This window comes from Rhinatrema bivittatum, chromosome 14 (genome assembly GCF_901001135.1).
Source record: "Rhinatrema bivittatum chromosome 14, aRhiBiv1.1, whole genome shotgun sequence".
Lineage (NCBI taxonomy): Eukaryota > Metazoa > Chordata > Amphibia > Gymnophiona > Rhinatrematidae > Rhinatrema > Rhinatrema bivittatum.
The window spans coordinates 45,575,305-45,603,150 of NC_042628.1; the positions used below are offsets into that span (position 1 = coordinate 45,575,305).

General features: G+C 48.8%; 1 protein-coding gene and 1 long non-coding RNA gene across 3 annotated transcripts in view; one reads left to right on the top strand and one right to left on the bottom strand.

Moving 5' to 3' along the window:
• The window catches only part of GLIS2 (GLIS family zinc finger 2), a 155,991-nt gene extending 128,852 nt beyond the window's left edge, over window positions 1–27,139 (top strand). Inside the window, exons 2-8 of one of the 2 annotated variants that reach the window (XM_029576761.1) lie at window positions 814–1,084; window positions 3,231–3,400; window positions 4,527–4,640; window positions 6,180–6,356; window positions 6,768–6,901; window positions 13,682–13,800; window positions 19,854–27,139. In XM_029576761.1, the coding sequence (XP_029432621.1) occupies window positions 904–1,084; window positions 3,231–3,400; window positions 4,527–4,640; window positions 6,180–6,356; window positions 6,768–6,901; window positions 13,682–13,800; window positions 19,854–20,662 (1,704 nt within the window). In that variant the 5' untranslated portion in view covers window positions 814–903 and the 3' untranslated portion in view covers window positions 20,663–27,139. The remainder of the gene's footprint in view (window positions 1–813; window positions 1,085–3,230; window positions 3,401–4,526; window positions 4,641–6,179; window positions 6,357–6,767; window positions 6,902–13,681; window positions 13,801–19,853) is intronic. The other variant, XM_029576762.1, reaches the window with a different exon arrangement.
• LOC115075882 lies at window positions 7,839–13,229 on the bottom strand. Its single transcript, XR_003852634.1, has 3 exons — window positions 13,137–13,229; window positions 12,518–12,628; window positions 7,839–8,557 (listed from the first exon to the last, which is right to left on the bottom strand). It is a non-coding gene; the product is annotated as an uncharacterized LOC115075882 (long non-coding RNA).
• Window positions 27,140–27,846: the final 707 nt, after the last annotated feature.

Consider the following 27,846-nt stretch of genomic DNA (forward strand, 5'->3'; position numbering starts at 1 on the left):
GCAGTGTTACCTTTTCATAGCTAAGGTTATAATTGTTTGAATGCTGGCAGTTAGGGTTGTTTTGGTCTGTGAGATTTACTATATTGTAATGGTAATTCAGTTTATTCATGGCTTTCTGAGGCCAAGCCCACACCCAACACACATTACAAAATGTCTAATTTCATTAAGTTCCAAGTGCCTTTTTTGCAGAGTTTTCTGGTTGGCACCACAGCAGTGCATGTAAATATAATATGCACATTGTAAGTGACATTTTTGCCTCAGAAGACTGAACTTTTGAATGTTTTTTTCATGTAAAATCTGTTATAAATGCATAATTTAATTGTGTGTATCTGTAGAGGGTGTGGGAGTGGGGGGGGGAGGTCTGTGTACCAGGCTAAAAGGTTTACCCTTCCTTTGACCATGGATTCTGTGGGGTGGGGTGGGGGGGGGGGGGCGGGTGGCCGAAGGTTTCAGTTTCTAAAAATATAGATTGCTGGAGGGAGCTGGGCTATTTTTTTTTTTTTTTTTTTATGGGCCCAGGACAGAGACTGAATGAATTGGGGTGAGTGGGGGTGAAGCACAGTCATTGTTCACACAGGACAGCAAAAAAGCAAGCACTGGCCCTGGAATGAACGGAACTAGGAAAGAATCAAGTTAATGTATTAAGCAGTCTAGACTGAGGTACTTTGTTCAGAGATCTCTCTCCTCTTGCTGTCTGTCGCCCTTGCACTCCTTGGTTCTTAGGCATTAAAGGTGCCTATGCATATTTGCCATACATTCATTTCATTTGTAGAGCCATGTGGACTTTGACCCTTCTCATTCTCTCTCTCACAGGTACCCCCCACCCCCACGGACCCTGGATCCCTCTCTGTTTGGAGGAGATCCTGGAAGATCTCTGATTTCTCCCCACCCCCTGGACTGAAGATGCACTCCCTGGACGAACCCCTGGACCTGAAGCTGAGCATTTCCAAGCTGAGGGCAGCACGGGAGAAACGGGACCGGGCACTGACAGGCGCCCAGCAGCGCAGCCTGCGCCAGGAGCTCCACATACACGAGGACGGCACCACCAGCATGGCACCAGCATCGCCTGCTTCCCCACCCATGGGTAAGCGCCAGACTATGCCATGGTGGCGCCTGGTCTCGTGACACGAGGGAGGGCATCAGGAAATGGAAATGGGTGGCATGCCGGGACAGCGGCTGGATAGTCTGATGCAGGGCCGCATTTAGGCCGAGGTAACAGAGGCGAGTGCCTGGGGCGCCAAATTCTGAAGGTGCCCAGAAACTGGGACTGCCCCGCTGCTCTTTCATTTCTGGAGGTGAAATATAATCTTAAATCCGGCCCTTGTCTGATGCCACTAAAGTAGCCATTAGAGATGTGAATCGGAACCAGAATCGGTTCGGATTTCAGTTCCGATTCACATCTCTATAGATGTGAATCGGAACCAGAATCGGTTCGGATTTCAGTTCCGATTCACATCTCTAGTAGCCATGGCTGCCACTCGCTCCGTTATGATGGGAGTCGAGTGAGGCGCTCCTCCTGCCCCCGGGTTTCTCAGGATTGGTTCAGTTTAAATAGAGCAGCTGGTAAGACTTTTCGAGCTTTGTCTTATTTGTACTCAAGCGAGCTTTCGAGCTTTGTCTTATTTGTACTCAAGCGAGTTCACGACTGGCGGAGAGGAGAGGTCTGGGGACATGGGCAGAAACAGCGAGGGACATATGGCAGGACTGACCAGGAAGAAACTCGCCCTTTGAAATTCATCGGGAGCCTAACATTCGAGGGCTGTCGTCGTGATGGCTGAGCTGAATTGGGCAGGGGATAGGAAAACAAAAGAAAAATACTCCACGTAGTTGGCAAATGAAGGCTCATGGCACGGTCACCCAGTAAAGGTGGATCATGATTGATCTGGAAGGTCAAAGGAGCAAGAGGCGAACCTCCTTCCCCCATCCAAAACCCTGAGCGTGTAAGAGAGAGAGGAAGAGTAAACCTGGAGGTGGTATTTATTTGTTTTGGCCTTAGGCCTCCCCAGACTAACGCTCTCCCCTTCACCCACTCCCATCCCATCATTCTCTTCAGTGTCCCTGGCCTCAGCGCAGAACTTCCCCCATCTTCTCACTTCCCCTACTCCCAGCCCACCCTACCAGTCTTTAATAGCCCCAGCCTCATACTTACCACAGAGCTCCCCCTATTCAAGCCCACTCTTCTTGTCTTTCACTACCCCAACCTCTCACACTTTTCACAGAATGCCCTCTCACCCTCTCCCCCTGCTCCCAGCCCACCCTACCAGTGCTTAATACCCCCCGAACTCGTATGCCTGCCACGGAGCAGTCTGTAACTCTCTGTACTCCCAGTCCTAACAACCTAAACCATCTGTACTCACCATAGAGCCTCCTGCACCTAACGTACCATTATTATCCATACCTCACGTCGTGCACCCACCCCAAAACTTCCCGCACCCTATCATTCCGTCAGGCACTCGGCATTACTCGTACCCCCCTCGTAACCCCCATGTTCAGTCTTACCCCCACCTCACATACCTAACACAGCAAGGGTGATGAGAGCCAAAATGTAACTTTACATCCTTATGATCAGAAGGGTAACTGTTGAATGACACCATGTCTTCTGTAATTTGGGATCATGGCGTGTCCTTGCTCAAAGCTTCTGCCTTCTCTGTAGAGAGCAGGGGATGGAGAATGGGGGTGGGGGTGAATGCAGGAATGCAGCATCAGGGTGGGAGGTTATGAGGAGGCTTTAGATAAGCGAGGCAAGGTGAGGGGTTTTTATGGAGCCTTTTTTGGGTGGAGGGGGAGGGGTTTGTAGGGTGTCCCTGGGTTACAGCAGCAAGGTGCGGGAGTGTTCATAGAAACATAGAAACATAGAAACATAGAAATGACGGCAGAAGAAGACCAAATGGCCCATCCAGTCTGCCCAGCAAGCTTCCCTCATTTCTTCTCCCATACTTATCTGTTTCTCTTAGCTCTTGGTTCTAATTCCCTTCCACCCCCGCCATTAATGTAGAGAGCGGTGGAGGAGCTGCATCCAAGTGAAATATCTAGCTTGATTAGTTAGAGGTAGTAGGAGTAGTAACCGCCGCAATAAGCAAGAGGTGCAGAAGCAGAGAGAGGGAGAGTTTGTGGGGGTGGTACTGGACTGCAGCAGCAGGGCGAGAGGTGGGTTCTGGTGCAGACTTGCTTCATGGGTGGTTTTAATTTTAGGGTCTGTCTGTCTGAATTCTTGTCTCCTGCCTTCCTAGGCTTTCTGTCAAGCAGCAAATTTCGGGAAAAGGGGGAATCTCGTTTTACCAATGTTCCAGTGATTGACCTGAGCCTTTCCCCCCACTCTGGAATGGACTCTCCCGGTGGCACCTCACTATCCCCAGAAAGGCTTGTGAATGGTGACATCATGAGCTCCTGCACTCGTCATGTGAGTTTTATACACCTGGGGGATGGGGGGGGGGGGGGGGCATGGAGATGCAGGCAGAGGTAAAGGAGGGAAGAGAGTGAGAGGACAATATTGTGCTGGTTAGAGATTCATATTTTTTCCTTCTATCTCATTCTACAAGGCCTTCTTTATTAAAATAATAAGGGTAAAAATAAACTTAATCTGATTAACGGTAAAGCAGATTACATACCAAATGTCTTCATTATCCCCAATGTCTTGGGAATTTAGAGATCTATATTCAGACACAGTCCGGATAGCAAAGTTAGCCAGATAAACTTATGAGACTAACTTTGGAGGCATATTCAACAGTGCAGCCACTATCTTAATTAGTTGCCCGGATAACTGTAGCCGGCTAACTTTAGGGCAGCTCTTTGACTTGACCAGACTTAGCTGGCTAACTCTGAACATAGCTGCCTAACTCATCTCCTCCCAGTTACGCCCCTGACCCGCCCCTAACTTATCCAGCTAAATTCTAGCCTCCTAACTTATTAGCCAGCTAGCTGAACAAGGGCTGAATATAGCCGGGTAAGCCATTTAGATGGATAACTATTACATTATCCGTCTAAATGGAATTTGAATATGGACCTCTTAGTGATTCAAGGTGATCAGAACCAAACTGTACTAGAACAAGGGTCCTAGAGTTGAGAAGATGAAAATTAATAATTATTTGAAGGAGTGGAGGCTCTAAGAGATACAGAGGAACTGTGGGCACAATAAAAAGGAGCTTTGAAATGGCAACAAAGCATTGATTCAGGAGAGGGGAAGAGAATGGAGAGGAAGCTGGAGAAAAAGTGAGAGCCCAGATGAATAACTTTCAGGAAATACCACCAGGCAAAGCTGCCAGGAGAAGAAGGGGGCAGATAGAGAGGCAGACGGAGGAATATACTGCCCTGTAAAGGCAGGAGATAAACCTTTCTTTAGATATCTAAGTGAAAAAAGGAAAACCAAAAGGGGAATAGTAAGAATGAATGGGAGGACAGGCAGAAGCAAGGCCGTAAGGGACTGTGGCATGAGCCCATTACCATTTACTGTAAGGCTATGGGACCTGACTGGGTACATCCCAGAATACTGAGGGTGCTAAATGAGGTGCCGACTGTACCCCTCGCAGCTCCATTCAGCTTACCACTTGAAAAAAGAGAGCTTCCAAGGGACTGGAGAAGAGAGGGCGAGAACAAGGAGGCAGCAGAAAACTGAAGAGCCGTTAGTGTCACATCATTGTTGGGTAAGGTTAACGGAAGTACTACTGAAAGACCGAATAATGCAGTGCCTTGAAGCTAGTGGGTTTACAGGGGCATAGGCCATCTGGTTTAACAAGGAGGAAATCTTGCCAAACAGACTTGATTGATTGCTTTGAGTCAACCATTGTAGTAGATCTGGGATGCAGTAGATGTGGCCTGTCTGGATTTCAGTAAAGTCGTTGACCCTGTTCCCAGCACAAGGCTGGTGAGCAAGCTAAGCAACCTGGGAGTCAGAACAAAAATGAAAACCTGAGTGAGAATTTGGTTGAGCAGTAGGACTCAGAGAGTGGGAGTGATTTGGCTCCTGTTGTCTTTCTTCCATGTATTTTGTTTTTATAACAGTTTTTATTAAGAGTGTTCTCTTGTAAACCTCCTTGAACCTTTTTTTAAGTAAATAATCACTGGGTTCCATTCTGGTGAAGGGAAAGTGATGGGCTGGGTTAGTACTAGGACCAATCTTCTTCCTTTCTCTTTGTTTCTCCAGTCAGAACTATCACTGAGCTTCTGTTTTATGCAGGGCCTTCAGCCTTATTTTGTGTAAGAGAGAGCCATAGAATTGAGAGCCGCTCCTCTTGTGGTATTCTGCCTTGATATTACTCCACTAAGGATGTATTCCCAGTATTGAGAAGTGCTCAGGCTGGTGGGAAGAACTTCGGGGAGGGAGGAGGAGGAGGAGGACCTATTCCCAGAAGTCACGTGACTTCTGTGACTTCCTGCTGCTGGTCTGTTGTTGTCCCTTCTAGGCAGTACACATCAGTCTCTCTGCTGAAGCAGTTAATAGCAGCCTATCTATGCCCACAGGAATAGCTCCACCAGACATCAGGAAAGCTGTTATAAGTAAAATGAAATGACTATGATCTTCCCCCATCCACCATCTGCTGCATGGGTAAGCCCACTGGGGACAGGGAAATACCTAGAGTATCTGAATGTAATTTGCTTTGAAGTGCCTGAAAAAGCAGACTATAAATAAATAAAAAATCCTGAAGCTGCAATCATGGAAAATTTAAGGCAGCAATGGAATTGCCTAAAATATGACCAATGGCTACATGAGGGGACATGCAGTGCAAACAACTTAATAGGACTTTCAAACGCACAGAGAAAGATTGGTCTGGCTGGTCATTCTTGAATCTTCTTCAAACCAGAGTTGGCAGGTCAAAAAGGAACACGCAAAGAGGGAGGCCACTCCGGTGAGCCAGATGCATGCGATGGTGCCGGCCTGGTCTGCTGGTTTCTTGAGGGAGCCACGCACTGTGTAAATCCTCTCTGGGGCTGCAGAGAAGGTCGTGCCACGTGCTCCGTAATGGAAAACCAGTGAGTTTGTGGCAGGGCATAGCTTCCCATGAAATTTCTCACAGTCCTCCTCCAGTAATTTGTGGTCTGAGGAGATCCTTCCTCCCCCTGTGCTGCCACCTAGAGTGTCTGAGGAGATTCTTGTTCCTCCTTCCCTAGGGGTCCCCTCTTGTAGGTGACTGCCCTGCACGGTAGGCTTTATCCTCTCGTTGCTTTCTCCTCTCTCTCTCCAGGACTACCAGTCTCTGCGCTATGTAGACGGCCTTCCCAGCTCCTTCCAGTTTTTCCTGCCCCTGGGCTCCAGCAGCGCATTGCAGCTACCCTCCTCTGTGTTCATTACCCCGCCGAAGGAGAAGCGTCTTTCGCCGGAGCTTCCTATGCAGAAGCAGCTGGTGTGCCGATGGGCCAAGGTGAGCAGAAAGTGCACAGTGTCAAGACCTCCTCCCAACCCCTGCTGCACCGTAAGCAGGAGGCTCTGAGAAACTGCGCTCATCCCTTGCACTGTCACCCGGGGACGGAGTCTTCCACCACTCCTCTCGCCTACGCACGGGGATTCAGATTCAGGAGGTTATCTCCAGCCCAGACCAATTTAAGCTTGTTGCTCCCTCTGTATAAGAACGCTCTGTTATGATAAGCAGATGATTTGTCCCACTCCTCACCAAAGCCAATTCTCACCAGCGATTCCTCTTGGGAGATGGGGTTGGGTTTCCTGCCGGCATTCACAACCAGTTGAGGAATCTGAAGGGCTGAGACTGGCGAGGAGTGGGCATGCATACTTTGTGTAGTTAGTAACCTCCCATGTTGCTCTTTTCCCTTTGCAGTGTGATCAGCTGTTTGATTTGCTGCAGGACCTGGTGGATCATGTCAATGACTACCACGTGAAACCTGAGAAGGAAGCTGGGTACTGCTGCCACTGGGAGGACTGTGCCCGCCGGGGCAGAGGCTTCAATGCCAGGTAAGTCAGCAAAGCGAGCCCCACCTGCATCACAGTCAGTACAACAAAAGGAGCCCCGCCGTTAAGGCAGAATAGGGGGGAGCTCACTCCCACATAGTCAGTGTGACAGAGGGAGTCCCTTCCTTTCCAGCAGGAAGGATAATAAAGGGAGAGAGAGCCCTTCTATAGCAATATTTAATGGCATCCTGGCTGGTTACTGCTGCTTACATTTGAGAACTGATTGCATAACGGAGGTCCAAAGCAATGGTCCCAGTCCTCAGGACACACCCAGCCAGTCTGGATTTCAGGATATCCACAACGAATATGTATGAGGCAGTGCATACAAATCTGTCTCATGATTATTCGTTGTGGATATCTTGGAAACCAGACCGGCTGGGTGTGTCTCGAGGCCTGGGTTGAGAAGTGCTGGTCTATAGTACTGTTAACTCTGTCCTTATTCTTCTCAAAGTTCTTACGGCACTGGCCAAACGTGTTTTTTAGAAAAGACATTGCAGGGGAGAAGTTCATGAGATCATAAGAGTTTTGCCGTGCCTCACAGCTTTGGAAAGGAGTAGTTTGCACCTGCAGAAAATCTGTCTGGTTGCAGCCAGTTACTCTCCATCCCTCAGAGCTCTGTCTCACTTTTTGTTTCCTTCAGACTACTTCTGTCTCTCTCCTGGCTCTTGTTCCCTCGCTGCCTGTCTGTCTCTTTCTTGCAGCCCTCACTCTCACTACCTGTCTCTCCCTTACAGCTCTGTGGCTGCCTGTGTCCTCCTCGCACTGTGCTGTCAGATTGGATCCAGCTGCAGGGGGCAGTTTTGCCCCTTATACTAAGTGGTCATGGTATATGAAGGGGGAGGGCTTCAAATCCCTAACCAATTACAACCAGAATCTGCAAATGCTGCAGCTGAAGCAAGCCAGGAGCTGAGCTGCCATGAATAAACACTTTTTATTGCCTGTGCATTAGAAGGACAATTTTCAGAATCACTGACCTGGGAGAAGATTGTCCCCATCCGAGCAGCTAGAAATAAGCAGGGGCTTCCACAGTGCACACACTTTTAGCCAGATTAAAGAGAGGCATTATCCAAGGGTGTGTTTGGGTCAGGGGAATAAACAGCACTTTTGAATGTATGTACACTGTTTTACCTGATGGAAACAGCAGGTGCAAATGTGCGTGGGCCTCTTGTACACGTGTACCTTGTTGGCAGTTTTCAAAGGTAACCTGCCCATGCATAAAAAAGTGCCCATGTACAGTGCCAACATCCTGTTGTTGCCCCTGTTATTGGCAGACCCGCAGGTTCAGGGTTGCTAGGTTTTCATGAAAAGAACAAGCACTTTTTTCCAAAAAAACAATCCCAAAAAAAAGCCTAAAACACGTGAGATTGACAAAGGAGCCGAATGTTTTGCGTGTTTCTCCATTTTAGCATGTTGCAGGAGGTCTGCATGATGTGCCCGAATTTCGATTTACAAAATTTGCACATAACCTTACTCTTATTGCTGACAGCAGGCTGAATCCATGCTTTTAGTTCACATTCCTCTTCCCATGCTTTGCAGTACCTTTTACCGTACTTAGCCCAGTTCCTTACTGTAGCCATAGTAGATCAAAACCATTTAGTAGAGTAGCAGGCAATGACAGAAACAGCAAGTATGGACAGGCTTTCTTACAAAGGTGATCTTCTGTAGGGAGAAGAAATGAGAAAAAAATAAGATGAAATCAAAAGGGGGGTAGAACAAATAAAAAAAACACCAGCCCCTCACACTCATTCCCCCCTCCCCATCCCCTCCGAGCACATCTCTGGCCCCCACACATTCATTCCCCACTCTGAGCACATCCCTGGCCACCACACACTCGTTCCCCCCCTGGTGATTACTACCTTGCTGGGGTGAATACCAACATGCACAGTGGTGCCATTGGCTTTATCACGCTGTACTCGTTCAATGTAGATGACGTACTTTTTTCTGTACACTTGCACTACTTTGCAGCTCTGGTTGGCTTACTGCTGCAATAATTTTGGGTGCGCAGGCATTGGACAGGCCTCATCGGCAGAAGCAGCCAATCACTGCAACAGCAGACCACAAGTTCCACCCACCAAGCCCAAAAAAACGCGATTGGCAGGAAAAATCGCCCAATTAAGAAGCAACCCGCGAATCGGGGGGGGGGGGGGAAAGCCAATGACTAGGAAAAAAAAAGCCCAATCTGTCAGGAAATAAGCGAGGTTGGCAACACTGCGTAGGTTACTCAGTTGTTCAGTGGGAGGGGGGTTCTGCTCAGAGGCCCCGAGAACTTAGCAGTCTTATTGGTCACCCAATTATTGACTTGGCTTCTGCTGTTGGTTTATGCCCTCGCTGAATGAAAGAGCTCCTGTGATTGGCTCGCACCTACAGGCTCTGTAGAATGAGCAATTCTATTGGCCTGAAAAGCAGCAGCCTTTTTTTTTTTTTAAGCTGAGGCAGGACCAGAGGCAAATTTTTGTCCTAGCAGTTTGCCACTTGGGACCCACTCCATGAGGAGCTGGGTCTGCACGAGGCGAAAGAGTTTTTTTTTTTTGGGGGGGGGGGAGGGGGTGTTACCTTTTTATTTTCATTTTCAACTGCAGCACTGTTTATACTAACAGTATTAGGCCCTGCACTGTAGGCTTTAAGTAGCTAACCATTCCTACAGGTCTTTACTGAGCTAATACGGGACTGCAGTGGCGTCCTCAATGCCTCGTTACGATGTACTGCACTCTGATACAGTGGAAATGGAAACTGATGCCAGGCTTTTATTATTCTAAGCTGTCTTTAGTAAGGTTGATGAGCAATTTTAAACGTTAAACACTGCACCACAACAGTGTTTGCTGAGGTGTGGTGTGCTCTGTTCGCTATATCCTTCCTCACATGCCCGCTAGACAGCTCGGTAAGATCGTATGGGGGCAGTATTCAAACCTAGGCATTTTTCTGCAAAGTCTGCTGGCTCTTTCCCTTTGAAAATCAACTAAAGAAAAAATACCCCCTAGAGATTAGCATCTGCTTTCCAACCAAAATTATGCACAGCTCTGAAAATTCACGTTGTCTTCTCCCCGCTCTAACCACCCTGGGAGCGCCTCCACTACATTGAGGGCAAAGGTACACACGGTGGAACAGCACTTGTACTGTTGCCAGAATGCAGGGCAGGCAAGTTGTACACAGCCAATTTCCCTGAGTAACAAGTTCTGCAATTTGATATCGGAGGATGTGGTGAAAGCTCTTAGTGTAACATAGTAATGACAACAGATAGAGACCTAATGGTCCATCTAGTCTGCTCAGCAATTTACTTATGGTAGTAACTGCTGCTCCATGTAGGTTACCCCTGTGTGTTCTGTTAGGGATAGTAACTGCCGTTCTGTGCAGATTATCCCTATGTGTTCTATTAAGGGTAGTAACTGCTTCTCCATGCAGGTTACCCTCATGCGTTCTGTTAAGGGTAGTAACTGCCACTCCATGCAAGTTACCCCCATGCGTTCTGTTAAGGATAGTAACTGCCACTCCGTGCAGGTTACCCTCATGTGTTCTGTTAAGGGTGGTAACTGCCGATCCGTGCAAGTTACCCCCATGAGTTCTGTTGAGGATAGTAACTGCTGCTCCATGTAGGTTACCCTCATGCATTCTGTTAAGGGTAGTAACTGCCGCTCCTTGCAGGTTACCCCATGTGTTAGGGATAATAACTGCTGCTCCGTGCAGGTTACCCTCATGTGTTCTGTTAAGGGTAGAAACTGCCACTCCGTGCAGGTTATTCTCATGCATTCTGTTAAGGGTAGTAACTACCGCTCCTTGCAGGTTACCCTCATGCGTTCTGTTAAGTGTAGAAACTGCCATTCCTTGAAGGTTACCCCATGTGTTAGGGATAATAACTGCTGCTCCATGCAGGTTACCCTCATGCGTTCTGTTAAGGGTAGTAACTGCCACTCCATGCAAGTTACCCCATGTGTTCTGATGAGGGTAGTAACTGCATTTAAAAATGGTTTGGACAAGTTCTTGGATGAAAAATCCATAAATAATTATTAAGGTGGACTTAGGGAAATCCTGCCAGGTACCTGTGACCTGGATTGGCCACTGTTAGAAACAGGATGCTGGGCTTGATGGACCTTCAGTCTGACTCAGTATGGCAAGTCATGTTCTTACCTGCAAAATTTGCTAAGAGGATTGGCCTCCTTGTGTTTTCTAAGAAGCCTTTTCATATGTCCCAGACTATTCCCTCTTAGCTCTGTTTTTGTATCTGATCTCCAGTGGAAGGAGGTCCATAAGGCAAATGTATCAAGTCGGACACAATGCAGATCGGCACCATTGAAAGACTGCACTTTGCTGACCATTATCTAGACAGTGAAATATTCAGCTATGGAGTGTACATTGTGCCTGTATAATCCATTTTTCGTATCATGCTCTCTCTGGATCTTTCTGTCTCTTAACGCAACCAAACCATTTTTTCTCATATGTCACTTTTCAAATACAAAGCAAAAGAAGAGGATAGACTATCCTCTCTCAAAACCTCCGAGGTTATCACTCTTAATGTGCAGAGTTTAGGATAATTTTCAAAGCAAAACAAAGTGGGTAGCTTGCTTTTGAAAACTGGTATATAAAGTACATGTGCTAAAATTTGGAATTCACTTACTAAAGAATTGCAAGTAATCGATGACAACGAGTAATTTTCAGCTCAACATAAGAACATGCCATACTGGGTCAGACCAAGGGTCCATCAAGCCCAGCATCCTGTTTCCAACAGAGGCCAATCCAGGGCATAAGAACCTGGCAAGTACCCAAAAACTAAGTCTATTCCATGTTACCATTGCTAGTAATAGCGGTGGTTATTACCTAAGTCAACTTAATTAATAGCAGGTAATGGACTTCTCCTCCAAGAACTTATCCAATCCTTTTTTAAACACAGCTATACTAACTGCACTAACCACATCCTCTGGCAACAAATTCCAGAGCTTAATTGTGCGTTGAGTAAAAAAGAACTTTCTCCGATTAGTTTTAAATGTGCCCCATGCTAACTTCATGGAGTGTCCCCTAGTCTTTATATTATCCGAAAGAGTAAAAAAACGATTCACATCTACCCATTCTAGACCTCTCATGATTTTAAACACCTCTATCATATCCCCCCTCAGCCGTCTCTTCTCCAAGCTGAAAAGTCCTAACCTCTTTAGTCTTTCCTCATAGGGGAGCTGTTCCATTCCCCTTATCATTTTGGTCGCCCTTCTCTTTACCGTCTCCATCACAATTATATCTTTTTTGAGATGCGACTAGAATTGTACACAATATTCAAGGTGCGGTCTCACCATGGAGCGATAGAGGCATTATGACATTTTCCGTTTTATTCACCATTCCCTTTCTAATAATTCCCAACATTCTGTTTGCTTTTTTGACTGCCGCAGCACACTGAACCGACGATTTCAATGTGTTATCCACTATGACGCCTAGATCTCTTTCTTGGGTAGTAGCACCTAATATGGAACCTAACATTGTGTAACTATAGCATGGGTTATTTTTCCCTATATGCATCACCTTGCACTTGTCCACATTAAATTTCATCTGCCATTTAGATGCCCAATTTTCCAGCCTCACAAGGTCTTCCTGCAATTTATCACATGCATGCATGAGTCTGTGCGTCTGAAGCTGTACCTGTGTGCATGTTTTGTTAATGCAGGCCCGTAATCATATTTCAGCGCATTGATAATCCGTTAATTTTATTCTATATGTATAGATAAATTCAGGAATGCATAGCTTTCTCCCCTGCAACAGAAACAAAAAAAAGGGGTTGAATTAGCACATGTAGCTTTTAAATATCCATTTCTGCATATTTCATATACATTCATTATTCAGTTATCTTAAAATTAAAAAAACAAAACTAAAAACTAAAAAAATCTGTCTTAAAACATTTACTTACCTCACACTTGGCTCCCTGCAATAGGAAATTCTAATTGTATGAACCTGGAAGATGTATATCTAAAGTAGGTCTGGTTTACATTTACTTCACAATATCTTTGGTCACCTGACCAGATGCTGTTATGTGATTTCTACCGATTGGTTTAAACTTTCAATTGCTAATTGTGAACAGCTTTCATAACTCAGCATAAACATGCAAAGGTTGGTGTGTCAAAATGGAGTGATACAGCTAGTTTTTGCAAATATTTTATAAAAGCACCTACCCATAATTTACACATAATAACCCTCGGTGTATATAGGTATTTTGTAAAGTTGGCTGATGCATGCAGAAATCTCCCGTATGAAAAATACTTACTGGTGTGCGTACATTCAAGCACCAGTTGACCCAGACCTTCACCAGTTCACTTTCACCTTCTCCTCCACTTGCTCCAAACCCACCATCCAAACTGCAGACAAAAGAGAAGTTGGATTGAATTTCACACAACTTGATTAGCAGGTAGAAAAGAATGAGTGCGTGCTTGATGACATATATGTGTGTGCTCCGTGTATAAAATCTGTAAATGTGCATACAATTCCAAACTCCGCCCCTGAAACGCCTTCATCGTGCACACATTCTTTTTACACAGCAGCGACAATACGCGCATTCTCCCACCCTTTGTGAAATGTATCACACGCACACAGTCTACTTCTGTGCACAGCCCCCGTGTAAGTCTTTGAAAATTCAAAACCTAAAATGCAGCATGTGATTTGTTTGGAAGAGGCAAAAGGAAGACTAAACTTATGGATTAACAGATTTATTGCAAAAAAAAAACCCCATAGTGCTTTGTCACAGAATTCTCAGCCAGCCTTGACAGTGAAGGGGTTAATGTTGCTTTTTGATCAGTGTTGTTCTTTGCACAGGTACAAAATGCTGATCCACATTCGGACCCACACCAATGAGAAGCCGCATCGCTGTCCCACCTGTAACAAAAGCTTCTCCCGCCTGGAGAACCTCAAGATTCACAATCGCTCCCACACAGGTTAGTGAAACTCTCCCCCACCCCCAGGTGGGTCACTGACACTCTCCCTTACCCCCCCCCCCCCCCATTGCAGCTTGCTGATGCACTCACTCGTCCTCGTGCAAGTCACTTAGCCTCCCTCTCCCAAGTCAGTCCTATAGTCGCCTCCCTTCACATGGGTCAGTGATGAACTAATCCGTTCAGGTTTGGGTTAGTTCATCACTGACCCGTCACATGGGTCAGCGATGAACTAATCCGTTCCTGAACATACCCAGATCAGTCCTGAAAAGTGGGTTGTATATCCCTACCAGCAGGTGGAGTCAGAGAACAATTAGAACTTTGGGCACTGCTACATAACGAGAGGGCCACCTGCAGTCCCTCAGTATTTCTCTGACTCCAGCAGGTGGTAGGGTGCATCTCCTGCAGTCTTAGTTTTTTTCAGGATAGTTAGGAAATTTGTTTTTTATTTTTCCTTCTTGTTTGCTTCCTGAGGTGTTAGGCACCTTCGTGGGCCATCTCTCAGTGGAAGCCGGGCGTCCGGGGGCTCAGACACCCCTGACTGTGTTTCGCCCGCTCCGTCCCGGGGTGTACAGGCCGGGGGCTCCTGGTCTTCCTACCCCTGAAGCTGCTCCCTCGACCCCTGTTAGTGCAGGTTTCAGTAGTTTACTTGTTTAAAGTTAGTTTAAAAAAAAAAAAAAAGTCTCTTCAGTTTGAGGTAAGGAGTCGGCACTGGGGGAGCCTGCTGTCCAGCAGGCTGTGGGGACAGCTTTGAGCCGTTGCAGTTTCGTTTCCTTCCTCTCCCGGGGCTCCGGGTTGATAGTGAAGGTAGGCAGTGTGTGTACCGGGTCCAGGCCGCGTTTTCAGCACCCGGGTGGCTGAACAGCGTGGTTCCTCGCGGAGGCCTTGTTTTTCTATTTTTTTTTTTCCTGTGCTGCCGGCGGCGCTCGCGCGGCTGCAGGTCTCGGGCCTATTTTTTTCTTCCCTCAGCTGCTCTGACTGCGTGGCTACGCGGCCCGGCATGGCGCCGTGAAAATCAGTGGTCTGCCGCTCCTGTGGGGCACGCGGGCAGAATTTGAACTCTGCGTCATTGTGCCCAGACTGCTCCGGTTTGGAAGGCCCGTCGGGGGTGACTTGCGACACTCTGAGCAAGAAGAGGATTCCCCTCTCCCGCTTTGGTCCCCATGGCAGTAGATTGATGTTGGGGACTGGGGAATCGGCCCCGCAGGACCCCCCACATGGGGAGGTAGACGTGGGAGATTTTTCCCCAGAGTTTATCTTGTTGATGCATCAGGCCTTTTTGGCATGGAGACAGACTTCCTTAAAGAGACCCGGGCGCGCTGGGGATCCCGCTGAGCTCCCTCTGAAGCAGGGACATCCTGCAGCCACCCAGCAGCACTCGGTGGTCCGCTCTCGTCCTGGGGAGGATGGTCGCGGGGATCCCCATGACCCAGGCTTTGGGAAAGGGGCAGCGCCGGTTCAGAGTCTGGGGGTCGGATCTGCGCAGCTACGGGGTGCGGATCCGGACCAGAATCCTGATCCAGTGGACACGGATACGGATGATCCTGATGGGGATGACCTCCCTCCGGTGGAGGGTGATGATACTACTGTTGTCCGCCTGTTTAAGCGAGATGATCTTCGTCCGCTTATTCCCCAGGTACTGGATGTCCTCGGTCTTAAGGTTACTCAAGAGGATTCCAATAATGAAGGGGTTAATCTGGTTCTGGATGGTATTCGGGGACCATCAACAGCTTTTCCACTGCCTAAGAAAGTCTGAAAGCTGGTGACCCGCGAGTGGGATACTCCAGATGCGGGCTTAAAGGTGGGTAGGGCGATAGGAAAGCTCTACCCGCTGTCGTCAGAGGTGCTGGACCTGCTGAAGGTTCCGAAAGTGGACGCGGCCGTCTCGGCGGTCACAAAGAGAAGACCACAATACCCGTGGCGGGATCTTCCGCCTTAAAGGACATGCAGGACCAAAAGCTGGAGATTCAGTTGAAGCGGGTTTTTGAAGTGGCCGCTTTGAGCCTTCGAGCGCCAGTCTGCGCTAGTCTTATGCAACTAGCGTGCCTGTGCTGGGTCCAAGAGGCGAGTACTAATGCGGCGGATGCCGACATTGGAGCGTTGCAGCTGGCTCGTTTGGAAGCCGGAATTCCGTATGGAGCAGATGCGCTATACGACCTCATTCGGACCTCTGCTCGGTCCATGGTGTCCGTAGTGGCAGCTCGTCGCCTTCTCTGGTTATGGAATTGGGCAGCGGACCTCTCCTCAAAATCCCAACTTTGTAACCTTCCCTTCAAGGGCAAGCTTCTCTTTGAGGAGGAGTTGGATCACTTGGTCAAGCTCCTCGGGGAGTCCAAGGGCCATAGGTTGCCAGAGCATAGAAGAGCAACCAAGAAAGGTTTTCCCCCTCGGGCTCGTTTTCGGGACTCTCGCCGTTTTCAATCTGGCAGATATTCCGCTCCGGTGGGTCCTAAGTCGACACCGGGTTGCCAACAGTCCTTTCACGGTGGCCGCCGCTCCGGGAGGGATTCTGGACACTTTGGGGCGGGTAGCAGTAAACCCGCCCAATGAAGCCACGAGCACCCATTCTGTTGTTGAAGCTGTCTGAGGCAGATTATCCGGCTTTTACGTGGAATGGGCAAGAATAGCCTCGGATCGCTGGGTCTTGGAGGTGATCAGGGACGGTTACGCCCTGGAGTTTGCGTGTCCAGCCCGGGAAGTGTTCGTGGAGTCCCGTGTGCTCTCTCTCGCGCCAAATGCAAGGCGGTACAGGATACCCTACAGCGGCTGCTTGACCTCAGAGCCATTGTCCTGGTGCCGGAAGCGCAGCAGGGACGGGGACGGTACTCAATTTACTTCTTGGTCCAAAAAAAGGAGGGCACTTTTCGTCCCATCCTCTATCTGCAGAAACTCAACCGTTGTCTCAGGGTCCCTCATTTTCGTATGGAAACCCTACGGACTGTGATGGCGGCGGTTCGAAGGGGAGAGTTTCTAGCGTCCCTGGATCTCACGGAGGTGCATCTTCATATTCTGATTCGGATGAATCATCAGCGGTTCCTGTGCTTTCAGGTCTTGGGTCAGCACTTCCAGTTTCGAGCCCTTCCATTTGGCCTCACCACAGCTCCTCGGACTTTCACCAAGGTTATGGTGATGGTAGCGGCTTTCCTTCGCAAGGAGGGTATTCTGGTCCATCCTTACCTGGACGACTGGTTGATTCGCGCCAAGTCTCAGGAGGATTGCATACGGTCCGTCCACACGGTGATGGTCACCTTACAGTCACGGGTGGGTCATCAATGTGCAGAAAAGTCATTTGGAACCCACCCAGAAGCTGATTTACTTGGGAGCGCGATTCGATACATTAGAAGGCAAGGTGTTTCTGGCGGAGGATCGTCTGCGGAAGTTGCAAGAACAGATTCACGCTCTCCTGCGGCGTGAGCAGCCCACAGTGTGGCATCATCTGCAAGTCCTGAGCTCCATGGCTTCCACCTTGGATTTGGTGCCCTGGGTGTTTGCTCACTTGCGACCATTACAACGTGCGCTCTTGTCACGCTGGAGTCCGGTGTTGGAACAGGTCCATCTCCCAATGCCGCTACTTCCTGAGTCCAGACTCATTCTCTCGTGGTGGCTGTCGTGCAACAGTCTGGAACGGGGAGTGGACTTGGATCCTCCGGATTGGATAATAATCTCCACCGATGCCAGTCTGTCCAGCTGGGGAGCAGTGTGTGCAGAAAGAACCGCCCAAGGGCTCTGGTCTCTGATGGAGGGGTCCTGGTCCATCAATCAGCTCGAGACTAGAGCCGTACGGCTGGCCTTACAGGCCCCTGGATACGGAACAGCATGGTTCACGTGTTCTCCAACAATGCGACGATAGTAGCTTACATCAACCACCAAGGGGGCACAAGAAATCCCGCGGTTGCACTCAAGCACGCCTCCTGTTCGCCCGGGCAGAGCACCATCTCCAGGGAATTGCAGCTTCTCACATCGCAGGAGTGGAGAATGTGCAGGCCGATTTTTCTCAGCAGACAACAGCTCGATCCCGGGGAATGGGAACTGTCTTGCGACGCGTGGAACCTCATTTGCGCCCGGTGGGCTGTGCCGCAGTTGGATCTGATGGAAACGAGGGCGACCGCGAAGTCAGACAGATTTTTCAGCCGTCGGCAAGAGCAGGGCTCGGTGTGTCTCAACGCGCTGGTGTGTTCCTGGCCCACGGGAATTCTTCTGTGCGCCTTTCCTCCGAGGCCCCTCATTGGTCGACTTCTTCGTCACATCGAACTCCATCCCGGCAAGGTGGTTCTGGTGGTGCCGGAGTGGCCGCGTCGCCCGTGGTTTGCGGATCTGATTTGCCTGGCCCTAGAGGGTCCGTTGCAACTCGCTCATCTACCGCATCTTCTCCGTCAGGGGCCCATATTTTCGGATTGGGTGAATCATTTCTCTCTCGCGGCCTGGCTTTTGACAGGTGACGTTTATGCTTGAAGGAGTATTCCGAGCAGGTTATTTCCACGCTGCTACAGGCTCGCCATCCAGCCATGTCTATGGCTTATGTTCGCATTTGGAAACTGTTTGAGGCATGGTGTCTCCAATGCTCCTGCAATCCGTTGACGGTGGACGTCATCCGGGTGCTTGAATTTTTGCAGCAAGGACTCGCTGGGGGTTAGCGTTTAATACCCTTCGGGTTCAGGTGGCAGCATTGGGCGCCTTGCAGGGTCGTTTGAATGGTGTGTCTCTAGCTGTCCATCCAGATATTGCTCGCTTTCTCAAAGGGGTTAAACATCTGCGTCCGGCCTTTATGTCCCGATTGGAGTTTGAATCTAGTTCTCCGGGCGCTGTGCGAAGCCCCCTTTGAGCCTCTGCACAGGGCTTCGTTGAGGGATCTGACTTTAAAAACTGTTTTTGGTGGCTATTTGCTCGGCCTGCCAGATTTCTGAATTGCAGGCATTGTCGGGCTGCGATCCCTTTCTTCGGATTTATGACAATAGAATTTCCCTGCGCACGGTTCCCTCGTTCCTTCCCAAAGTGGTTTCGGCCTTCCATGTCAATCAGGTGGTGGATCTTCCCGGTTTTCCGCACTGGGCTCAGGATTCCTCTCAGGGCAGGGACCTTCATCTACTGGATGTCCGGCGTATTTTGCTGCACTACCTGGAGGTTACTAATAATTTCTGACATTCGGATCACTTGTTTCTCCTGTTTGGGGGGCACAAACAGGGTGACAAGGCGTCTAAGGCGACCATCTCTCGTTGGATTAAGAAAACCATCGGCTCCGCCTACATTTCCCGAGGGTGTCAAGCGCTGTTGGGTCTCAGCGCACACTCAACCAGGGCACAAGCGACCTCTTGGGTGGAGTGTCGACTCCTGTCGCCTCAGGAGATTTGTAGGGCGGCAGTGTGGTCTTCTTTACACACTTTCACTAAACATTATCGCTTGGACGTTAAAGATGATGATGAATCGTCCTTTGATGAGAGTGTACTGCGTGCGGGTCTTTCGGGTTCCCGCCCAATGTAGAGTGGCTTGGGTACATCCCACTTTTCTGGACTGATCTGGGTATGTTCAGGAAATGAAAATTGGTTCTTACCTGCTAATTTTCGTTCCTGTAATACCACAGATCAGTCCAGAGGCCCACCCCTTTCTTCAGATACCGAAAGACTGCATTGCCTTACGATTTGCTGGTTTTTTTAATTACGGAGCTCCGTGTTGACAGAGTTACAAGATGGAGCAGTTTCTGAGTCTGTTTGTTGAGGCTGCAGGTTGTCGTTTTTTTGTTTGGGTTTCAACCTCGGCCACTAGTTAGTTCTGTTAGTGTGGGCTTGGATACAGGTCAATACTGAGTGATTGCAGGTGGCACTCTCGTTATGTAGCAGTGCCCAAAGTTCTAATTGTTCTCTGACTCCACCTGCTGGTAGGGATACCCAACCCACTTTTCTGGACTGATCTGTGGTATTACAGGAACGAAAATTAGCAGGTAAGAACCAATTTTCAGTTCACCGTCTTCCCAGAGCAACCAGTGAGTGGTTCATACAGAGCTGGGTGCCCCTCTTGTGGCCCACAGGTGACTGATGCTGCTCCATGTCTTTCTCCTGTAGGCGAGAAGCCATACATCTGTCCATATGAGGGCTGCAACAAACGCTACTCTAACTCCAGTGACCGCTTCAAGCACACACGCACACACTACGTAGACAAGCCCTACTACTGCAAGATGCCTGGTTGCCACAAGCGCTACACGGACCCCAGCTCTCTTCGGAAACACATCAAGGCCCACGGTCACTTTGTGTCCCACGAACAGCAGGAGATGCTGAAGATTCACCAGCCCTCCAAGAGCCCCCTGACTTCTGAAGTGCCTTATGTCAACGGTGCGCCAATCATCATCCCCAACCCAGCTGCCATCTTTGGAAATCATGGGCTGCCAGGCCTGGGTGCCTCCCTGCCCATCCCCATCGCTCCCGCACCTCTTGACCTCAGCACTTTAACCTGTGGCAGTGGTGGCTCTACAGGCCTAGCCGGGCTTCACAGTCCCATGCTCTCCCTCAACGGCACGCCTCTGAACCTAGCCAAGAGCCACCTACTCTCTGCGTTTGCGGCTGGTGGCCTGGGCCTTCCCATCGTCTCCCTGCTTACAGGGTCCTGTGGTGGTGTGAAGCCCGATGCTGAAAGATGCCTGGTGGCAGAAGCCAGAGCCAGCAAAGGTCAGGGGCTGGAAGAGCCCAAAGACTCTTGTGAAAGGACTGAGGTGGCTCGGCTGAGGCCTACCTCCGACGGCTTCTCTCTACTGCCTGGCACTGTATTGGACCTCTCCACTGGCATAAACCCCATGTCCAGCCCTGAGTCTTTGCCACCTGGCTGGGTGGTGATCCCCCCAGGATCAGTGTTACTGAAACCAGCTGTGGTGAACTGAATGTCAGAAAAGCTGGCACAGAACTTTACTAGGTTGTGGTGTTGCTGAGGATAGAAGAAGATGGACAGCGATGGGCAAAAATAGGGACTAGACTGGCGGGAACATTCACAGCTAATATTTCACCACTTTTCTTCTTGTATTTTTCTTAAGTTGTTCGTTTACATTTACGAAAGAAGATGGAATAACTCTTCTGAGACAGCAATAATTTTAATACAATCAACAATAGTAACATGTTATTCGTGACTGGAGATAAAACCGACGAAGCAGGCCACCTGCATGACATCTCATCCTCATCCTATGTTAGCTTGGACTGTGTAAGGAAATATGACCTTTTCACATACCACCTCCTCCTCTCCATATTCCCTCTTCTCCACACTCCCGCTACCCTCCCCCCACACATTTACGCCCCACAACCACTGCCCTCATTGTCGTGTATGCTCTCTTGTCAAGGAGCGTGCCTAAGTGTCAGGGTCACATTGAAGTCCAACCTACTTTTCTTAAGGAGACCATGCTTAAGTGGTTTAACTGGCATTAAAGAGGTTCAGGTTAGCAGTGCTCAGAAAAATTGGCTCCTTTCCTGTGAGCTGGGGTGGTCTAGCACTATAATGAAGTTATTTTACACCATCATTTGAATCTGAGTATTTCCTTGAGAGGCATTTTTGTAGGTTTGGCTTCATGCTTGGATTTTGTAACTCCAGCAGCCTCAAGCAAAACTGGGATGGCAGTCCAAACTCTGCACCTCTCCCTGGGGAAATGCCCCCTTGGGTCCCCACCCTTTTGGATCGTGAGGCTCGCATGCTCCAGAATTGAGCCCTGACTTCTGAAGTGCCTTGTTGATGGTGTTCTGCGCTGCTTCTTCCCATGAGAATTTCCTGACAGGCCAGGTAGGGGATTAGCGGGCAGGCAGATGCAAGGCTCCAGAATTCCAGGGAAAAGTATTTTCTCCCCCTGTGGGTATGTACCCTAGGGAACAGCGTGGTGCCCTGTCTTGTGTTAGCCTGTGTGAACTGGTGCTTCAGCGAGCAAGGGGGAAGGGTTTGGCTGCAGCGAGTCTCATGCCCATGCTTCCATGCTGCTCCTTCCCTGTGCCAGTGGCACACAATGCAGTTTTTCCCCACCATCCCTGAAAGATAGTATGGGTGATGCCTGTCTCTGGAGCCCACAGTGAGGTCTCTGCAATGACATTACAGTCTCATGAACAACGACCTTCAGCACCTGAGAAAGACATCAGGAAACTGAAAAAAGGAATAGCATGCAGGTTAATAAGCATCTGGGGGAGCAGAATGGGTTAAAAGAGGCAAAAATTAAAATATGGATCGATTTCAGGTGCTGTACAATGAGAGAGGGGCTCCAGGGTCATCAGGGAAAGAGAAGGGTACCAGATACTCCATGTTCACTGGACAGAGTGACCTGGTCCTAGTTATACCCCCTTGTATTGTTGAGGTCTTTTAAAGAACAGCAGTCCATTTAAAGGAGAAAATCGGGACTAGTTCACTCGAACTAGTCCAGCGCTTCTCCGATGCAGCCACCAACACCTCTGCTTGTAGCTACAAAAGCGACCGCCAGCTCCCTGCATGACTTTTCCCCGTTGGGAGCCGTCTCTGCCCTCCCACTACTGATTCTACGGCTCCGCGTGTGGAGCCACAGAAAAAAAAAACGATTGTGCAAGGAGTGGACAGGCAGAGAGCTGGGCTGCAGTGGAGGGCCAGTCCCTGATGGGGAGGAGAAAGGAGCAAAGCAGAAGGGCACTCTCCCAGCCCCTGTCCCTTCTCCCATTCGTTGTCCCCTCCCGTCCCATCCTCAACACACACAAACACTAACAATCCTCTACCTGTTTATTCTTCCCCCACCCCCAATCAACCTCAGCCATTAGGAGGAGAGCAACATTTGTTCCTCCTGCCGGCTGCTGTCCAGCACGTAGCTTTGAACAGCGCTGGTAGCAGCAGGCAGAAGGAAAGCGCATTTCTTTCAACTGTTAGCCAAAGGAGGTAGTGTATTGGAAGGGGTTGGAGAAAGGGTGAATGCATTGCGAGAGAGGGATGATAGGAGGTGCAGGGGAAGTGTTAGGAAAAACTGCAAAAGCTGCCACCAGCAAGAGTTGCTGCATTCCGAAGGCACCAAAAACGTTTGATGGGAGATCCCCTGGTCCAGTTGGCATGGAACCATAGGCCAGATTGATGCTGTTGAGACCCTTAGAACTGCCCCGTTACCAACTATGTTTAAGCTAAGAGGGACCCTGAGCATGGCAAGGTAGCTAGTGCTTTCGCAATACCGATGCTCAGCGAAGGGAAATGCGAACACTGGGAGGAACTGAGAAGGGCTCGTGCGACAGTGATTTGACCTTGGGCAGCTGGAAGGCTCCCAGCAGGCTTGGAGCCACAGCTTATTACTGCCATTTCTGCATTTCGCTTGTTCTAGCTCTAATCGTGCACTTTCCCCGATCCCACCTGCAGTATTCTGGGACTGACCCTCCTGCCCCACTGTCAAGAACAGCCAGGACTTCCAGCATGCTCTGGGGCTGGGAGCCAACAAATCCCAAAGTGAGCTGCACAGGAGAAGAGCAATTAGTGCAGCCACACCTCTGCATGGTTCTGCTACAGCTAGTAGTGCAGCAGTAGGCAGCCCCGTTTCAAAGCTGAACGAGGCAGCCATGAAGCCCATCAGCAGGCACTCGGGATGCTGAGCTTTGGATAATACTCTCAGCTAGTAAAGTGTCACTCTCTGTCCCTCCTCAACCCCTCCAGTCGCAATCACACACACAGCAGTCTCCACTCCTCCTCTCCCTCCCATTGTAGAACACTGAGCAGCCATGAGGGTGCAAAACATTGGATTATGAAACATGGAAGGAGTTTCTACGTCTTCTTCAGTTTAAGTGTGGAATATAAATCTCAATAAAATAAAACAAAATGCTACACCTGTGCCCCCCTCCCACCCCCACCTCACCATATGCATTCCAGACATAGGGGCATCAAGCGATGGAACTGTGCCAGCAAGGAAGACAACCAGGGACATGGTGTGGAGATAGCCAGCCCCAGGGCACGCAGAACGATCTTCACTGAAGAGAAAGCAGCAGGGACCTGGATTAAAATGACTCTGCCCTGTTTCTAAGTAGTTCAGACCCCTCTCCCTGCCATGCTGGGCCGAGAGAGAGAGACACACACACAGACAATGCCACGGAGAAAGCTGCCCCTCCCTGGCTCTTAGGACATGACAAAGCGTACACACCACAGTATGCTGCTCACCGACCTCTCATGTTATATGTTTATGAGAAAAATCCTGCTATTACTTTAAAGCTGTATTAGTACTTTATTGTGTATACCAAGCATTGGGCAGAATGTGGAGAGGACAAGGTCATTTTCTTGGCCTCCAAAATTTGAATGACAACAGTCTGACTTTTTTTTTTTTTACTGTCTGTCTGCATCCCAGAACCCTGTGCTTTAGTGACAATGGTTCATCTGAGCAGGCTTGGTTTTTTTGGCACAGGCATTCTGACTGGCTGGGGGGGGATGCGTTGGTGCCCCCATCTCACACCTGCAGTCTCATTGCCCAGGCTGTGCCAGGTCAAAACTGGATGTGACGAGGTTTGAGCTGGACAGCAGCTTTGCCCTCTGGATAGGGTAGGTAATGCCTGGAAATGCCTTCCCGGGGCGGGGAAGGGGGTTATTTGCTCCATCTCCCTTTGTTTTTTCCTCACTTGATCTTTAGGGATTATGTACAGCGGTGTATATACTTCTGTTTGTGTCACACTATGCTGCTGGCAGAGATGCTCAGAGATGAAGGTACTGAGTTGGGTGGGGGGCTGGTGCCTGTCGCAGGGCTACAGGGAGCCGTCCACAAGACCGAAGCGCTGAGAAGAGACTTCACTCCCTTCCCTTTTTAATTTTACTTGCTTTGACAGCATTCTGCAGCCTGATAGCAAACTTTTACATTGGCGCCATATCCTTCCTGCCCGACTCTTGTGAGGGATCCCAAACTGCCTCTTTCCTGGTTCTCTCCCATCTAGCTCACATCAAGGAGCCATCATGCATGACTTCTTGTCTCTTTCCATCTCTTAGCAGGGAGCCATCACACAAAGCCCAGTATTTTCTTTGCTTTTCCCCACATCCCCTCCCTTATGTCAGTTAACGTACCTGGGCAGCTTCCTGGTGGTGAGGCTTGAGCAAAGATGCTGCTCATCAGAACCAGATTCAGTGCTGTTCTTTAGCTGACCACCAGGTGTCACTGCAAGCACAGGATGTGCCTCTCCATCCACTGTGCAGCAGTCTCTGGCAACCCCATGGGAGGCTCATCCAAAGCAAAATAGTAACACTGAACTTTAACGGTTTCTCATTTCAGATTTATTATGTAAAGCCGGGGGGGGGGGGGGGGGTGTCTTCATTTTAACTAATTGCTTTTATTTTAGTTGCTAACTTTGGACTGGTGCTTCAGTGGGAAGAGAGGCTGCCATTCCCACCCAAGACACTGGGGCGCCTTCGTCCCGTACTTTATTAGATTGGTACTTAGTTTTCTCCTACCAATAAGTAACAACTCGGTGGCCATTTCTGAGTGGGAAGCCTAGGCCCAGCCCCAGCCCCGTGCTTTGAGTTTGTATGCGCTGTACCTGGGAACACATTGTTGCTTGTTTGTGTGTGACTGTACCTGCGAGTCCATGACTGCGTGTGGACATAAGATAGGCCACGTGTTACTGTGTGCAGATAACATTGCCTTTGTAGTGCAGATGCCGTACTTTACAGTCCGGCATTTGCAGATAGAGTTGCATTGTCTTACCCTTCAGTGGCAACGGCTCTGCGCCAGAGGGTGGTGTTGATATTACATGCCTCCTGCTTTGTGTTTATAAAGCGAACTGGCAAAATTGTGACCCCCGCGGGTCAGAGCAGCCATAGTGACCAATAGATTTGTATCTCCCAAAGTCCTTGGCAGGTAGAAACACTGCCCCAGAGGTCATAAACCTGACCCAGGGGATGGCATTTTCCCTCTATTATTGGAAGCGCCAGCCCATCCCAAAGCTACAGGAAACAGACGTCTGATAATGATGCAACTTCTTAGAAGGTGATAATGCAATGTGTTTTCAGTTGAGTGAGCTCTGGACCTAATCGGAAATCCCTTACTGATTTGGTGCTGGCTAAATCTGCACGAAGAGCAAAATTTCTAAAGGCATTGACTAAAGTAAAATGACCTGTCTGAAAACGTCCTTTCTGAAGTGAGGCTACACGTGGGCAGGGCTTCCATAGCGCACATTGCTTTAGCCGCATTAAAAAGCTTGCGGAGGTATGAGGGTGTGGGAGTAAACTGGTGTGCATACAGGTGATGTTCAGCTGCACATGGGCTGTTTTTGCCCCACTTGGCCACCCATACAAATAGATGCAAGGTATTAATTATCATTTGTATAGCACATGCCAGCGCTGTACAGCGTGATGTAACGGACAGTTTCTGCTCCTTGGAACTTACAGCCTAGACATGTCATACAAACAAAGAACAACGTGCGGTTCTGAGTTAAAATGAAGAGGCTGTGCAGTCCCTTAAAGTGTTCACTTTGTGGCTGATTTTCAAGAGGAAGAACACAGTCGTGATCCCTAGGAAAGTACGCAAATAGTATGTGCATCTGACGTGCCAGTGGGTTTTTCAGCCCTTCGGAAAATAACGTCTGGCTGTAGCTGAGAAACAGGCTCAGGAAAGCAAGGGAAAAGCCAGAGATTGAGTCCACTCTGTGGTACTGCAGGAGGAAAGGCATTTGGGCAGATAAGATTTATCATGCAGTCATTATCTGATGTCGTATTTTTGTGCATCTGGTGGCAAGGAAGAAGCTTGAGATCGGCCGGGCAAGTTGTCCTACTTGGAAACCACACCCATCGCTGGCATGGAGACAATTTTTGTGTGTGAAGGCTTCGTGCAGCCATCGGCTCTGGAGAGCACACGAGAGCAAGCAGTGTTAGAAGGTCAGAGGGGTTATACCATGTGTGGGGCTCTCAGCAGGTCTTGCTCTCCAAGGAGATTTATGTTTCACATCCCAAAACACACCAGCATTATTAAGTACCTTAGGAGCTTATAACAAATCTTACACTTTAGTTATGCACTTTTAAATGAAAAAAAAACAAAAAACATTTTCATTTGGACACACCCTCCCTTCGTGCAGCTCTAAGCAGAGCCAGTCCTTTTCCTGGGATACATCCTTCCTGCTCTCAGGAGCTGTCCTGTTTCCTTCCTGCTATTTATACCTAAACTTTTTGATGGGTGACGAAGTCCTGCAAATGTAAGTGACTGACAGGTCTGAACTGCTTTATTTTATAGGCAGAAAGCACTAATTCAGTGTTTGCAATATCTTTTATTAGTTCTGCTTTATAAGCCTTGTAAAGCTGCAGTTGCAAAGTAGCTTTCACTAGGATAAAGCTGCACAGAAACTAGGAGTTTGTTTCTAAAGTCAGTTTCATTCTATAACTGTGTACAGGATGGGAATACAGGCTGTAGGATGGGTATACGTCATCTCAAGAAAGGAACCGAGGAAAGGTGTTTGTTGGCAAGTAAGAAAGGGAAAAAGAACAGGACATGTATAGATGAGGGTTTTTAAAATGTTTTTAATTGATTGAGATCATATCACTAAAAGCAGAATGGCATATGTGTCATGTCATTGCCTAAAAGGAGAAGCAGGTGGTTTGATAACAGGGTTAGACAGGAGCTCAGGCCTGTACATGTTGCTAGCACAGACCCACAGTTGGAGATCATCCCCTGAAGATTAGTACACAGAACGGTGCTACCTGCAAGAATAGACTGAGCTGCCACATAGCAACTACAGCTAAGCTGAATATAGCCCCAAGTGATGGCATCATTCATCAGGCTCAACCTTGACCACACTGAGGAATCAGGATACATTTAGGTGGGTATCCTGTGACCAAGGTCACTAGTGATGATAGAACAGTTGTGGTGACAGATTGCCATCCAGTGCTGTAGTATGGTATCGAGTAGGTCTGGTGAATCTGTTCAGAGAAAGAAAGCATAGATTGTACTAGTAATATCTCTGGCACAGGGCTGTAGAGTATATCAATGTGACTGCACAGTACTGATAGCCTTGCTGATATTCACTTTGGTCCAAAGATGTATTTTTTGCATGAATACTGGCTCATCTTTTGTGAACTTTCCTGGTGCCTTAGATGACTGCACCTTCGAAATAGCACTCGCTGCTCTTTAAG